This window comes from Vigna unguiculata, chromosome 7, assembly GCF_037176805.1.
Source record: "Vigna unguiculata cultivar grain cowpea cultivar isolate G323 ecotype 2 chromosome 7, ASM3717680v1, whole genome shotgun sequence".
Classification (NCBI taxonomy): Eukaryota; Viridiplantae; Streptophyta; class Magnoliopsida; order Fabales; family Fabaceae; genus Vigna; species Vigna unguiculata.
Genome location: NC_140798.1, coordinates 43616026 through 43630201, shown reverse-complemented (window position 1 = coordinate 43630201; position 14176 = coordinate 43616026). Strand labels below are relative to the sequence as shown.

The 14176-nt window shown below is 29.4% G+C and overlaps 1 protein-coding gene across 1 annotated transcript; it reads left to right on the top strand.

The window, feature by feature from the left end:
* The first annotated feature begins 12000 nt into the window (after positions 1-12000).
* LOC114192567 (uncharacterized) lies at positions 12001-13079 on the top strand. Its single transcript, XM_085675341.1, has 2 exons — positions 12001-12347; positions 12678-13079. The coding sequence occupies exons 1-2, from the start codon at positions 12275-12277 to the stop codon at positions 12818-12820; spliced, it is 216 nt and encodes a 71-aa protein (XP_085531467.1). The 5' UTR covers positions 12001-12274; the 3' UTR covers positions 12821-13079.
* Positions 13080-14176: the final 1097 nt, after the last annotated feature.

Here is a 14176-nt window from a genome sequence, read left to right as displayed (position 1 = left end):
AACAAACAGAACTAAAATTCATATCAAATATTTTTTAAATAAATAATATGTAAAATAATAAAATGTATTAAAGAAATAAGGGAGGAACCAACGAACATTACAATTTTTTAACCTATAAAAATTTCAATATGGAGAAAAATCCATGAGATCTAATTCACTAAAATCTTTCACTCATAATAATTAATGAGTACATCAGGCTCTCTTGGATTGGAGTTTCCAAGGATCAACAAAACATTAAACATTATTCTCTTCGCCAATAAGATAGATAACAATCCCCAATAAATACTTTAAAGAAAAAACAGCAGAAGAAATCTCAATATACCAGATGAGACATAAAACCTTTTAGCTTTCTCTATACTCACAACTTTTGTCTCTTTGTCTCCTCAGATTATTTTTAGCTTCCCTACACTCACAACTTTTATCTCTCCTTTGTCTCCTCACATTATTTTCTCACATAACTAATCTTATGCAAGAGTTGTATATTTTAAATTGCATAATGGGCTGAGAGCCCATAAATAAAACTACATATTTTATTTTCTTTAATTAAATCAGTGTGGACCAAAGGTTTAAGAGTGATGTCAATTCTTTATTTTTTATGTGCAGGTTGAGTTCATGTATCATTGGCGTTGTATCTCCCAAATGATTCCCTCTTGAAAGACCCAACATGTTATATTAGAGTCGAAGGTTGGTGTGGTGACGACATAAACGAGTCTTTGTATCGAAAGTCTCTTGACAACGAGTCAGGTAAGCATGTCCCATTAAGATAAATGGCAGTACAAAATAAGGAGTACTCATGGATTAAGCTCTAGGGGGAAGTACCAATGTAAAGGGATTCACACTTGAGGGAGTGATTATTAGGACTCCAAGTGTGAATCTAAGTCTCATATTAAGTAAAAATAAGAAATTTGAGCATCATATAATGATGAAAATCCATAAACTCGTACCTTAAGGTTTTGGGTTAAGAGTGTTGCAATCCCTTGTATGTGGGTCGGACTAATATTTTATTGGTGTTGTATCTTCCCGATCGAAAAAAATTTGTATAGTAACACTAACCAAACAAATTAGACAAGCACATTAAAAAAAATAAACAAAAAAAAGAGTTAAATTATTGTTAAGAGAAAGTAACCATAAGTTAAAGAGAATTGTTGTTATTATGTTTTATATTTCACTAATTTCCATTATCTTAAAGTAAAATGAAAAAAAAAAGGAACAAGTAAAAGAAAACAACTAAAAGTGTATGCGCTAAACATAATGTCTATACAAATCTGGATTCCAAAAAAATATAACGTTCAAGGAATATTAACAAAGCAAATTTAAACTTGAGCGGACAATCGGTAGAATGTTAAAGTTGTCCATTTTTTTCTATTTACATCTTAAATAATATTTTTCTACTATTTTTATTAGCCGATAATTTCTTTGCCTTGCAACTAATAGAAGATACTATAAAATCAGTTTTGGAGGACTCTGGGTTTTTTTTTTTTAAATCCATCATCGTCTTTACAACATCGACATATGCACAGTGTAAATTTTATGTAATTGTTATAATAAACCTGTATTTTTTTATTTTAAATTTATTGGATCAAGTATTTTCATTATATAGTATTTGCAACGTGTTATCGTTTGATAACATAATATTCAAAAACTTCAACAAATAATTGAAATTTGTATCACACTTAACTATAATTTACCTTCAAATTCACAAGACATAAAACAAATGACAACCTTGTAAATCTTGAGTTCTGAAGATACGAAAGTGTTTCTCAATCACTTCACATACACAAAGTTCCGTGAAAATTCTTTTTACCATCGTCACAAAACTTATTTCCTATTCAATCTTACATAACAACATTATCCCCTTGAATATGAAATAATTATGGAAAATTATGGAATACCAACCACTTTGTCGTATCATGTCTTTGTCATGTAATTATTCAAGAACTTATCATAGATAAGAAGTCTTTATATGATTTTTACAAGTACTCAATCATTCATAAGTTAATGGAGGATTAATATCGCTATTGAATTAATTTAGGTAGCATTTTTTTATAAACGACTGAAATGTGCACTTCAAATGCACAACTTGAATTAATTCAACTTTAACTCATTTTAAAAGCACTCTAATAAAACAAACGCACATTTCGTATTGATCTCCAAATACACAACATGAAAACGGTTAAATTAAATTCTCATTATAAAACAATAACAAATCTAAATGCATAAAAATGCAAAAGTTAAATGACCTATCAAATTGTACAAAAAATTGTTACCATACCCTATATATTTATGTTACTTTTATTGAATTTTCTATATCCATGCATATTTTTACCTTACCTCTGTTTTTTTTACCTTACTCTTTCTATTATTTTTTTGTTAAGAAATGAACTTTGAGTTTTATTTAATCCCACGAAATTGATTTGTATGGTGAAATGTTGTAAGGTAAAGTTTTGGAGTCCAGATTCTCTACTGGTTTTTTTTTTTTGTGTTGTCCTCTGCTGAGCATTATACATTGTGTTGATATTTTAAATATCTTTTTAATATATTTTAAAACGCCAAAATTAGTGGTAATCAATTTATTATAAAGACACAGTAGAGGAACAACACAAAAAAACCAACAGAGAATTCAAATTCAAAGTTTTGCATCCTCTAATATACGATAAGCTTATCTACTTACCTTATATGTGAGATCTGTAACACACCTCTCACACTGAGTTATATACATCTTAAGAAGTGTGAAACTAGATGTTAATAGGTGATCCAATTGCAGCCCGATATTGAGTGGAATGATAGGCCCAACAACCAACAAATCTTGTTATGATAAACTTTAACTCATGACTCTGAAATCATGTTAAGAATTTGGCTTTATGTCTAACTCAACCTCACGATATTGACTTGTGAAGTGAGATTTGCATCCACTTATATATTATAAATTGATCTTATCTCTTGAAACCTTTAACCTAGTGATATTTCATTGCAAGAACTTATTCTCATGGACAATTTCTTCATCATGAATCTTTTCACATGAATAATAAGTAACATAGACTTTTCTAAATTAATATTACAATATTTCATATAAAAGAATTATGAAGCCAACAAAGATGTATGTGTACGTGTGTACATACACAAAAAGTTGTAAATGATTTTGTCAACACATGAACTTTTTTATACTAGCAACCACCGTGAATTTTAAAGCATAACAACAAAGTTTTTAAAAGATTTACATCCACTAGAAAAAATGTAAATATAATATTTTTACCGTTTAATCCTTATCTTACCATCCTTATCTTACAAGTAAATTTTGTGAAGTTAAATTAGATTTAAACTTACTAAAATAATATCAAAGTCATTCAAAACTCATTTTAGTCAAATTCATTAGAGTTGTTATATGACACTAATAATGGATTCATATCAGAATATCTATTAATATTTAATCTTACACAATTATTATTTATCGACATGAAAAATATGCTTTAAATTTCACATAAACTAGAAATATGATCAAATTAGAACACAATCCTCGCTTATCAAGTAGTTTTGTGAGATTTAATTGTACATAAATTCAATTACTAAGAATTAGTGTAAGAAATGATAAATATGTTCCTGTGGTACTTAATGAATACATAAAGTTTGTAAATGTTCACAAGTTTTAGACTATATCTTCTTCAAACGCCTAGTCTTTTAGATAATCAACATAGAAATATGTGCTGATTCCTATTTTTGTATAGTATTGGTAGAGATTTTTCAGCCTAAACTTCAAGAAACCACGAACGAATTCTGTTTTTCCTTAACAATGGACTTTAATTTATTTATAACAATATATATATAAATCAGCACGTAATCATTATAATAATATATGTAAATTTCTTTTAACATGTATAAGAATCAAACCGTCTGACCTGAGCGTTTTTATTTCATAGTGTTACGATTGTTATACGCTATTTAATTATAGATTTTGTTATGTTTAGCTACTACTACTGCCACTGTTACGTACCATCTTACAACAAATGCACTTTGATCCTAATACAAGAAAAATATATATAGGCGAAAAATAACTGGTAGCATTTTTGTTTTCGTGTTTTTGATGGTGTGTCCTTGGACGCTGTTGTGGTTAGGAAATTATGATAGCAGAGGCAGATGCATATATTCCTTTACTCATGTAGCAGCTAGCGGCAAAGTGGCATTGAATTTTCATAGTGACAGTTCAATTATGATGTGTGAGACCTGAAGTGTGGTGTGTGCAGTGGTGGTAGAAGGGAAAGGCTGCAGTGATGGATTAGGATGAACAGGAGAGTGACTGTGCGGGAGAGTAATTACCCCAACAAGTACATGATCATTTTTTTGGAAAATGGGATCATATAAGAACTTCTAAGTATGTGGCCAAAACAATACTCGGGCACGTGAACGGATATTGCGGGATAAGTAGAACTATGATTACCATCTATGTGTTACAGAGAGAAGAGTGGATGATTTTGTTTGTAGTAAGTAACTTCTTACTCATTCAAATAATACACACCTACTACAATACAATCATCTTTCCCTTTATCTATGCCTATCTACCTATGAGGTATACCTAATACCTATCTCTACCTACCTACCTTCCTTCTGATTTTGTGAACTGTGGTGTCTTTCCTTTGCTTTGCGTGTCTCCAATCAACACTACTAGTCTCTACTCTTGTTCTTTGCTTACAAGTGGAAAATTGTGAATCCCACTTTTTCTGCTCTCAGATTGTTCTTATTGCATGGAGGGTTAAAGGGAATATTCATTCACCATCTCCACTCTCTGTTTAGATTTGATGGGAGATTCTCCCCCTTCTTTTAACTTCTTCGTACCACCTTCCTAACTCTTTTCTCCCACTTTTTTTTTCCCCTCTCTGCATGCACTCAATTCTGGATGCTTGTATGAATCATTTGGATACATGCTACCTATGTCTATTGTTTCTTCAATGATTATTCTCGTATATAAGAATCTCTAAGTTTTGTTCCCTTCAATTCGTTACTCTTTCAGCATCATGCATGCATCAGCAATGGACTATAAAACATCAAATCACCATTTTTTTTCATTAGCATTATACCAAACAGAGTTGATAAAAAAAATTATATCAAACAGTACCTTCAAATAAGATCATGACAAGCTACTTTTTTGAAACCCTAATATTTTGTCATCATTTGAAGTAGTTGTGTAATACTTAAAAAATTCTGTATGCTTCCTACACACATGTCTGTATATATATGTATATATGTGTATGATGATAATTAAGCATTTAATGGTGTTGTTTGGTTCTCCTTAATTAGACCTCACGAATGGGACGGGTAGATATTTAAATTTACTTTTGGCATCATGAAAGACAATGAACCACGAACAAGGGAATTCGTACATATGGATACAAAATAATGCATGAAATAGGAGGCTAACACAGTAAATAACCCGTCCTCATGCATTCCTTATATTATATTTATCGAACACACTGTTTTTGGACGACAAATGCTTGTGAAAACAGTGTTGGCAGACTCACACGGAGAAAAATTGTTCAGCACAAAAAATTAACTTTGTTCCATAAGTCAAAACCTTGATACTTGTTCTTCCATGCTATTTAAAAAGACACTTACATAGTAAATGATACACTAAATAAGTTCCATGTTCATAGAAGTTCAAGCTCCGTTGTCCTTACGGCGGTGACCCACCAAAGATAGAAAAAAAAAATGAAGAGAGAGAAATTGATGCCCGGGACATTCTCTACACGTCAAAAATTTAAAAAAATGAACATTTACCATTGCTGAATCGTTTCTTCTCTTATTTAAACAAGTGGTTCTGAGTTAGAAATTTTTTATGCAGCTATCAACCTCTGAATTCCTTAATTAATTGCATGTCTAGAAGAACGTAGCCCGATTTCGAAAGCCAAAGTCAATATATATTGAAATAGATTACATACATAAAAAATGGATTAAAGAAAAGAAATAAAAGCATATACCCGTCTGTTAACTGAAGAAAACAGTGCATTTTGTGGGGCTGAGGGAAAGTAAATCACGGTGTTTAGGCTGCTAAGTTGGGCTTCCAAGACGAAGTTGTAAGCTTTATCGTTTTGGTTAAACTAATATTGATAAAGGTGGAATTTAGTGTGACATATGTTTCACTTGTCGTCATTCAAATATCACAGAGATTCTGTTCTCTCTCTCTCTTTTTTTCAACTTCGTTTTATTTTATGTTAAGAAAGTGATTGATAGTTAAGTAATATTTGAAGTTCTGGGTTAGGATAATTTGAATATAATAATATAAGAATGGGGTGAGGTTGGCTTAGTTGAGCTAACTGCTTGAAATAAATCTGTCCCACGTGGCCAAGCTTTACTAAAGTCGCTTCTCTTGTTCTCATCTCACTCACTCACCTACCCCGTGGGGTGTCACAAAAATCTTTCTTCTCTTCTTCACTTTCTCTAATTTCAAAATTTGAAACACTACCTCTCTCCCTCCCTGTTGCCCTTGTGAACATAATGACCAATGCATATTGCACACCACTTTTCTTTAACTAAAACCACATCATCATTGAATCATTACACCCTTTAAATTCAAAGTGCACGTTCCTTTTCTCTCTCCCTCTAAATAGTAGTCCTCACTGTGCAGAAGATTAGAGAGACAGCGATTTTCCTAAAATAATAGAAGCAAGTATGTAATTTGACTAGAATTGGAGTGAGTGGGACATGGATGTCTGCTTTTATGGCCTGAAACGGACAGAACTTATGAGCCTTCACATTACTTCAGAGGACTATCTTCATATGTAAAAGGACTCATTCTGGGACACACCAATACCACATTCATAAATGACATGTCCCCCACCTCTTCCACTGCAATTATAACTATACTCCTTTTTTTTATTTATTTTATTATTCATATTATATCTAATCATCTTAATACTTCATATAACTCTTTCATCTTATTGCATTGACCATGTAATAAGACATAAGACATAGGACCTATTATTATCTTCATCAACTCCATTGATTTTTCTTGCGGTTTACTAACTTTTCAAAATGATGCTCAATAATTAAACAGGTGCTTCAAAAATTGCAATAGTTTGCATGATAAAATAATTATAATCGTATCATATAATTACAAGCTACGTGTATAGTCTCGCATAAATATATAACAAATATTAAAAAAAAGAAGCACTTAATACTAAGTTGGTGTTGATGTGTATCGTTATTTAGCAGAAATAATAGGAACTAACGAAGGACCTAAAGCACATGGTATTAGTTACAATTCAAATTAAAATTTTAAGGAAATCATATTTGTTTACTTTTAGTTTTAACTAACGACTATTTTTGCCACTTTGGTCCTTTTGTTTTTCCTTTTCGCCGTAGTCGCCAATTAGAAAACGTTTTCATATTTGATCCTACCTTCATTGACATTATATATTTAATACACGTAATTAATAATTATAAAATATGATCTTTTTCAATAATGTAAAAATTATGAATTAATTAATCCTATACTTCCTTTAATATTCATCCTCTCCGATCCCTAGCGACAACGTTATTTCCAGATTTTTTTTTTTATCAGTATGATCAAAGACAACGTTAGCGACAAGATAATTTCCGGTTACAAATATGAACTCCTTCTGATTTATTATCTTATTGGTATTTTGTTTAAAATATCATCTCTATCTATTTTGGGAACATTGCAAAAATATGTTATAAATATACACAAACTCTAAATTATTATTTATTTTCCTTATCAATTAAGCAGTTTTTTTTTAACAATGGAGAGGCAAGTACATATAGGTCAAAAGGGGAATAAACAACTTGGTGCATCAAAGTTTTGAAAGCTTTGTTGTGTATCAAAATATTGAAAATTCAGATTGGCATTTTAATTAATTGAATTAGGTAGTTGGCAATAGTTAGCCACATCTCTGAATATAAAAAGAGATGTCTTGTAAGAACCTTAAATACAGATACATGGAATGATTGTCAGCACAAAAAGGAAGTTTAAACTTTAAAGTTTAAACCCAAAGTAACAAACAATCGTAAAGGAGTGGAATAATTAATCAAACGGTAACTTAAAAGGGTTTTCCATATGTCTTGCAAACTTTTGTGATCATAAAGACTTTACCCAATAATTTGGTACCATTTTGAACCTAAACCACCATATCCACTGGGATTTTCTTTTCCCAAAATAAAAAACATTTGACTAATTTACCTACGTTGGTTTGCTAATCTTTACGAAAGTAACTGTAAATTAAGAAAGAAAACATGGTACTATTCACGCTACAAAAGTAGATGCTATGGGCTGATATCGTTGCATAGAGTGAAACAGTGGATTATGACGTGGACTTGGAACTTTGGTGGGGGCATGTAACGGATGAACTGAAATTGACATTTTTTTTTTTTTTTAATTTGTGAAGATATTGTGATGCATGCGCACAAGTGGAATAGTTGATTCTTAACCAACCGTTGCAAAAGCGAAAATAAAAGGGTGGAGGTAATTAGTATCGAGAACCCACCAATAGCACTAAGTTGTGAGCTTTTATGATTTTAATCGAGTGATAATGTGGTTGGAGCAGGCCATTATTTTGTCCTCAGAGTTCAATCCATGATCCACTGTGAAGACCTGTTGGACACTTGATGCATCAACACAGGGAGAAGTGGATTCTCTGAGAGGGTGTGATCGATCTGGATCCATGCCTTTTTCTTCTGCATCTGCAAATTTTCTGCAACTTGGACCCCCTTTTAACATCAATCTTTTATTTTCCTTTCCTTTAATTATTACATTCAAAGATGTAGTTACACTAATCATCAACCCACACAAAAATCATATTCAGGTTTCCAAAAATTTTCTAACACGTAATTTTTTGTGAAACCCACTTCATGAAAACTTCTCTTTCTAAATGATGACCGATATGTACACAGTTTGCTTTTTTAAAATTTTGAAAAACGATAGTTTGACCATCGATACCAACTAAATGTTACCTTTCTGCGTTTCACAACTCTCGTGTAGAGATTTACCTTTTGCTTCTAATCAACATTCCATGCTCATAGAGAAGTTTCTGAATGTACATGTGTAAAATACTTGCTTTTACTATTTTAGTATGAAAATAATATACAATTATTCTGAATAGTATGTAATATAATTTTCAACGTTATAAAAAAAATATTATAATAGTGGATTAAGCTGTAGCAGTGATTTGGCAATGGAATGGTTCTTTGTTGGGCTTTAACTCCAAAACCATTTTCATTTATCCTGTTGCCAATAAGAAGACGGGTCTTTCTTCCTACACCTCCAAGCATTTCTTCTGCACCTTCAAAAAAATCTTTAAATTCCCAAAATACTCTTTGACCATTTAAACAAACGCACGGACATCACACACCCAAAAATACTTTCGGATGTCGACTTTTGGAAATCAAAAATCATCACCGAAAGTCGACTTCCGAAAATCAAAAATCATCACCGGAAGTCGACTTCCGGAAGTCAAAAAAATTACGGAAGTCGACTTCCGTATATAAAAAAAAATATATTTTATTTTATTTTATTTTATAAAATACATATACAAAATTATAAAACATTTAAATTTAAAAAATATTACTTTAAAAAATAAAAAATAATAAAATTACTAAATAAAAAATTGAAAAATAATTTAAATTCAAATAATAAAACTTTAAATAATTTAAAAATAAAAAAAAACATATATATATATATATATATATATATAAACCGGAAGTCGGACTTCCGTATATATATACAACGGAAGTCGACTTCCGATATTAAAAATTATAAAACATATATATTTTATAAAGTTTTATTATTTTAATTTAAATTATTTTTGAATTTTATTTTCACTTTTACTTATTTTATTGATATTATTATAATTATTTTATTTATATATTTCATGTATATTATTTTATATTTTATTTGAATTTTTTAATTTTGCTTAAAATTTAAATTTTTAATTTTAATTAAATTTTTAAAATTTTTTCAATTATATATATTTTTATATTTTTAAATTTAAATTTATTTTTATATAATTTATTAAAAATTTAATAAAAATAAAAAAAAATAAAAAAATTATATTTGAAATAACAAATATTAATAATCAAATTTAAAATAAATTATATATCATTAGAATTCGATTTTCAAGAATATTCCTATTTATTTTTATTTTAAATTTGATTATTTATATATTATTTATATATGTTATTTTAAATATCATTTTTTTAATTCTTTTGTATTTTTTTTAATAAATTATATAAAAATAAATTTAAATTTAAAAATATAAAAAATATATAATTAAAAAAAATTTAAAATTTGATTAAAATTAAATATTTATATTTTAAAAAAAATTAAAAAATTCAAATAAAATATAAAATAATATACATGAAATATATAAATAAAATAATTATAATAATATCTATAAAATAAGTAAAAGTAAAAATAAAATTAAAATATAATTTAAATTAAAATAATAAAACTTTATAAAATATATATGTTTTATAATTTTTAATACCGGAAGTCGACTTCCGTTTATATACGGAAGTCCGACTTCCGGTTTATATATATATATTTATATATACATTTTTTCATTTTTAAATTATTTAAAGTTTTATTATTTGAATTTAAATTATATTTTAATTTTGTTTTTCAATTTTTTATTTAGTAATTTTATTATTTTTTAAAGTAATCTTTTTTAAATTTAAATGTTTTATAATTTTGTATACGTATTTTAAAAAATTAAATAAAATAAAAAATATATATTTTTATATACGGAAGTCGACTTCCATAATTTTTTTTGACTTCCGGAAGTCGACTTCCGGTGATGTTTTTTGACTTCCGGAAGTTGACTTCCGGTGATGATTTTTGACTTCCAGAAGTCGACTTCCGGTGATGATTTTTGATTTCCGGAAATCGACTTCCGGTGATATATTTTGACTTCCGGAAGTCATATATTTTGACTTTTGGAAGTCTACATAATTTTGGGGGTGTGGTGTCTGCGTTGTTTGTTAAATGGTCAAAGGGTTTTTTAGGAATTTAAAAAAAATTTGGAGGTGTAGAAGAAATTTTAGAGGTGCAGAAAGAAAGACCCTAAAAAGACACAACTTTGGGCTTTAACATGGAGCCAAGGCCTAAAAAGACTGTATTGGACATTAAAAAAAAGGTGGAGGCAAAACTTGCATACAAGTAGCTTCTACAGTATTACATTAATGATTTTTTTAGGGACTTAAACACTTTTCTGATATGATAGAATGTCTATCAATTAAATTAAACTAATTTTAATTTATGGAAAATTTATTTATTTATTTATTTAAATAAATTATGAAAATATTATCCAACCATATTCCAATTAAAGAACTATTACTTAAGTCTATTAAAATATTTAAATCCCATGATTTTTTATTGGTAAAGTAATACGCAAATCGCACTTCAAAATGCAAATTTAAATGATATAATTTCATTATTATTTATTAGAAGAAAACAATATCATAGTTCTAGAGGCAATATCTGACAGATACACATACAAATACTACATAAACCTGATATAACATATCATTTTGATGGAGTACCAAGTGATGTATGATGTGTGCTAGAATCATCCTTCTATGCTCTCTCTATACATCTGTTCTTTCTTTATATTTCTTTCAGCAATCTAAGCAGAGTATACGTTCTTTCATATATCTGATTACGCACGAATTTGACAATAGGGAACGCATCTTTTTTAGTGGACCAGAAGGCAAATTGCTAAATCCTGGTGATTTAAAATGCAATGTACATGCTTTGAAATGCATGTTTGCAGTGATTTTTTCAGTTGTAGATGGAATGTTTCTTTCTGTAGTGACCATTTTCAATATTTGTCCAACAACGAGTGTTAGGTGAGAAATGAATAAGCAGAGCATTTATATAAATTTCTGGTTTTTCCATTAACATTATATATGGTAAAGAGATTGTGATTACAAACAACTAAAGCCCAATGTGTTGCTTTTAGCACCAATTTGAAATATATCTTGTGGAATAAGGCACTGGGAAATGTAAAATGAGCAGCATGGGTGATTGGTGGAGTGGGTTCTTCTTGTGCAAGGGAGAAAATGTTTGAAAGGGACAATGCACCAGCAACAAATTTTAATTCATGAGTGACCTATTATGGTATTTAAAACGTCCCAAAATATATAACAGTGACCTTGCAAAATCTTAACCCTTGTCTAAGAAAAGCGTAGATGGTTCCTCTTCATCTCTCTTACCCCTCTTGTTATCTCCTCCACTTTACTTCTTCTGCATGAGCCACACCCACTTCTTCACCAAATGGGGTGGCTGCAATCCCTCCTCTCTCCACTCAAGAAGTTCTGGCTCCGCTTCAATTCAACTCAAAAGAAGAGTACGTTCCATCATCATTATTTTGTTTTTTGCTGCATCCTGTTTGTTACATTGCTTCACAGACACACTATACCTGTTTGTTACATTGCTTCACAAAGCTTTTCTGTTTATTCTTGAACCGATCATCGAATACACCAATGTTCTCTTTCACTTATTTACTACCGTTTCATTGGGATTCGAAATCGAGTAAAAGACAATCCAATTCAATTCATGTTCTGGGAAACGTGTTTTTTACACAAACACACTATACCTTTTTCCTTTGCTAACTACTAAGGGGGGACACTGCATGATTAGATTCCTTTTTTTTTCACATTTGTTTCCAACATTTCAGGAAGAGGGATTTACATTCTGTATGAAGATGTCAAGTCTTGCCCCTATGAAGACGTGCACGTTCTCTGGTCCATACTGGTGGAACCGCATTCACCTTCTATGCCATCCAAAAAAATGAAGGCCTTGGATACAAGACAAAATTGAGAAGGGGCTATAGTAATGATGTACATAATAAAATATTTATAATGTTCATACTATATATAGAGTGTTTTTATCTTACTTTTACCTTTTCCTTTAACTTTTGTAGCATCAGTAGCAGACAGTGACTTTTGCTTTTGAAGCATCTACCAAGTTCTTATATATAAAAATTTACTTATCTTTGTACCCTCTTGAATGCTTCTGGGTTTACTATCAAGAAACTTGGCTTCATGTTATTGGGAAGTCACAATTTTTTTCTTAGAAAGGGGTTTGTTTAATTTGTATTGTTAGTTAAGGAGTCTATTTGAAGCTGTTGATATGGTAGTTTGTTCCTTTTAATTTCCATTGTTGAAGTTGACCTGTGAAAGCACAGGCTTAAACTTAGTCAGTCTAAAAATTAGTGACAGGATGTTAGGTTAAATGAGAACAGGTCTTCTGGTTTAATAGTGTTAACATATGCTGAATGTGAAAGTCTTCTATGTTATGCCTCTTCACATTAATGGAACAGTTCACACTGCCTTTTGTAGCAACCACACAGCCTGGGATCTAAATAATTTCTTTACAGCAGAAGCTAATTCAATTGAAATCACTAGCTTTCTACTAATTATAGTAATCTATGCAGAAAAAGTCAATACGATGTGAGGAAAAACAGGTATCACTAAGAGTTGATGTGATGTTTTAATTAATTATATAATATATGGGAGCATTTTGTTGGAAAATTTAGTTTTCACCAAACTCTTAAATTAAAAATATATTTTTTAAGAAAATTGCACCTAATTATATTGTGATTGCTTGTGTTTTGAAGTAAAATCACATTCACGTCATCTAGTTTTAAATACACAGTCATATTTTATGTTTTCGTAAATAAAACTCATTTTTACTTTATATTTTTAATAAAGTAAATTCATATTGTTTTATTTAAAAATTTAATATAACTAAAATTCAACGAATGTAAAGTTTTAAAATATACAAATTAAATATTTTATTAAAATACAAAGTGTGTGAATATCATTTTATAAAAATATTAGGAAAAAAGTATCCATTTTAAAATTAAATAACATGTGAGAATCATTTATCGGAATTGATGTGACTTTTTTTTATGTTTAGTTTATCACTCTTCAAAATAGGGGTAGGGTTCACGTCTTATCACCTCATCTTCGTCTCCATTCTCAAAAGTTAATCTTCATTTTTATTCTCATATATCAAAGGTATAAAATATTTATCTTATCATTTCTCATTTTTCTAATATAATATTTAATGTTAAGAACATTTTTTTTCAATTCAAATATTAGAAAAAAATTATAATAATATTAATCTCGAATTAAAAGACTCAATAATATAATAACAATAATAATCAAAGAA

Bases quoted from the DNA above. Each gene is read 5' to 3' on its own strand.
- LOC114192567 (XM_085675341.1), top strand. From the start codon at position 12,275: ATGGGGTGGCTGCAATCCCTCCTCTCTCCACTCAAGAAGTTCTGGCTC. The intron at 12,348-12,677 runs GTACGTTCCATC...CCAACATTTCAG, and splicing joins CAATTCAACTCAAAAGAAGA to GAAGAGGGATTTACATTCTG.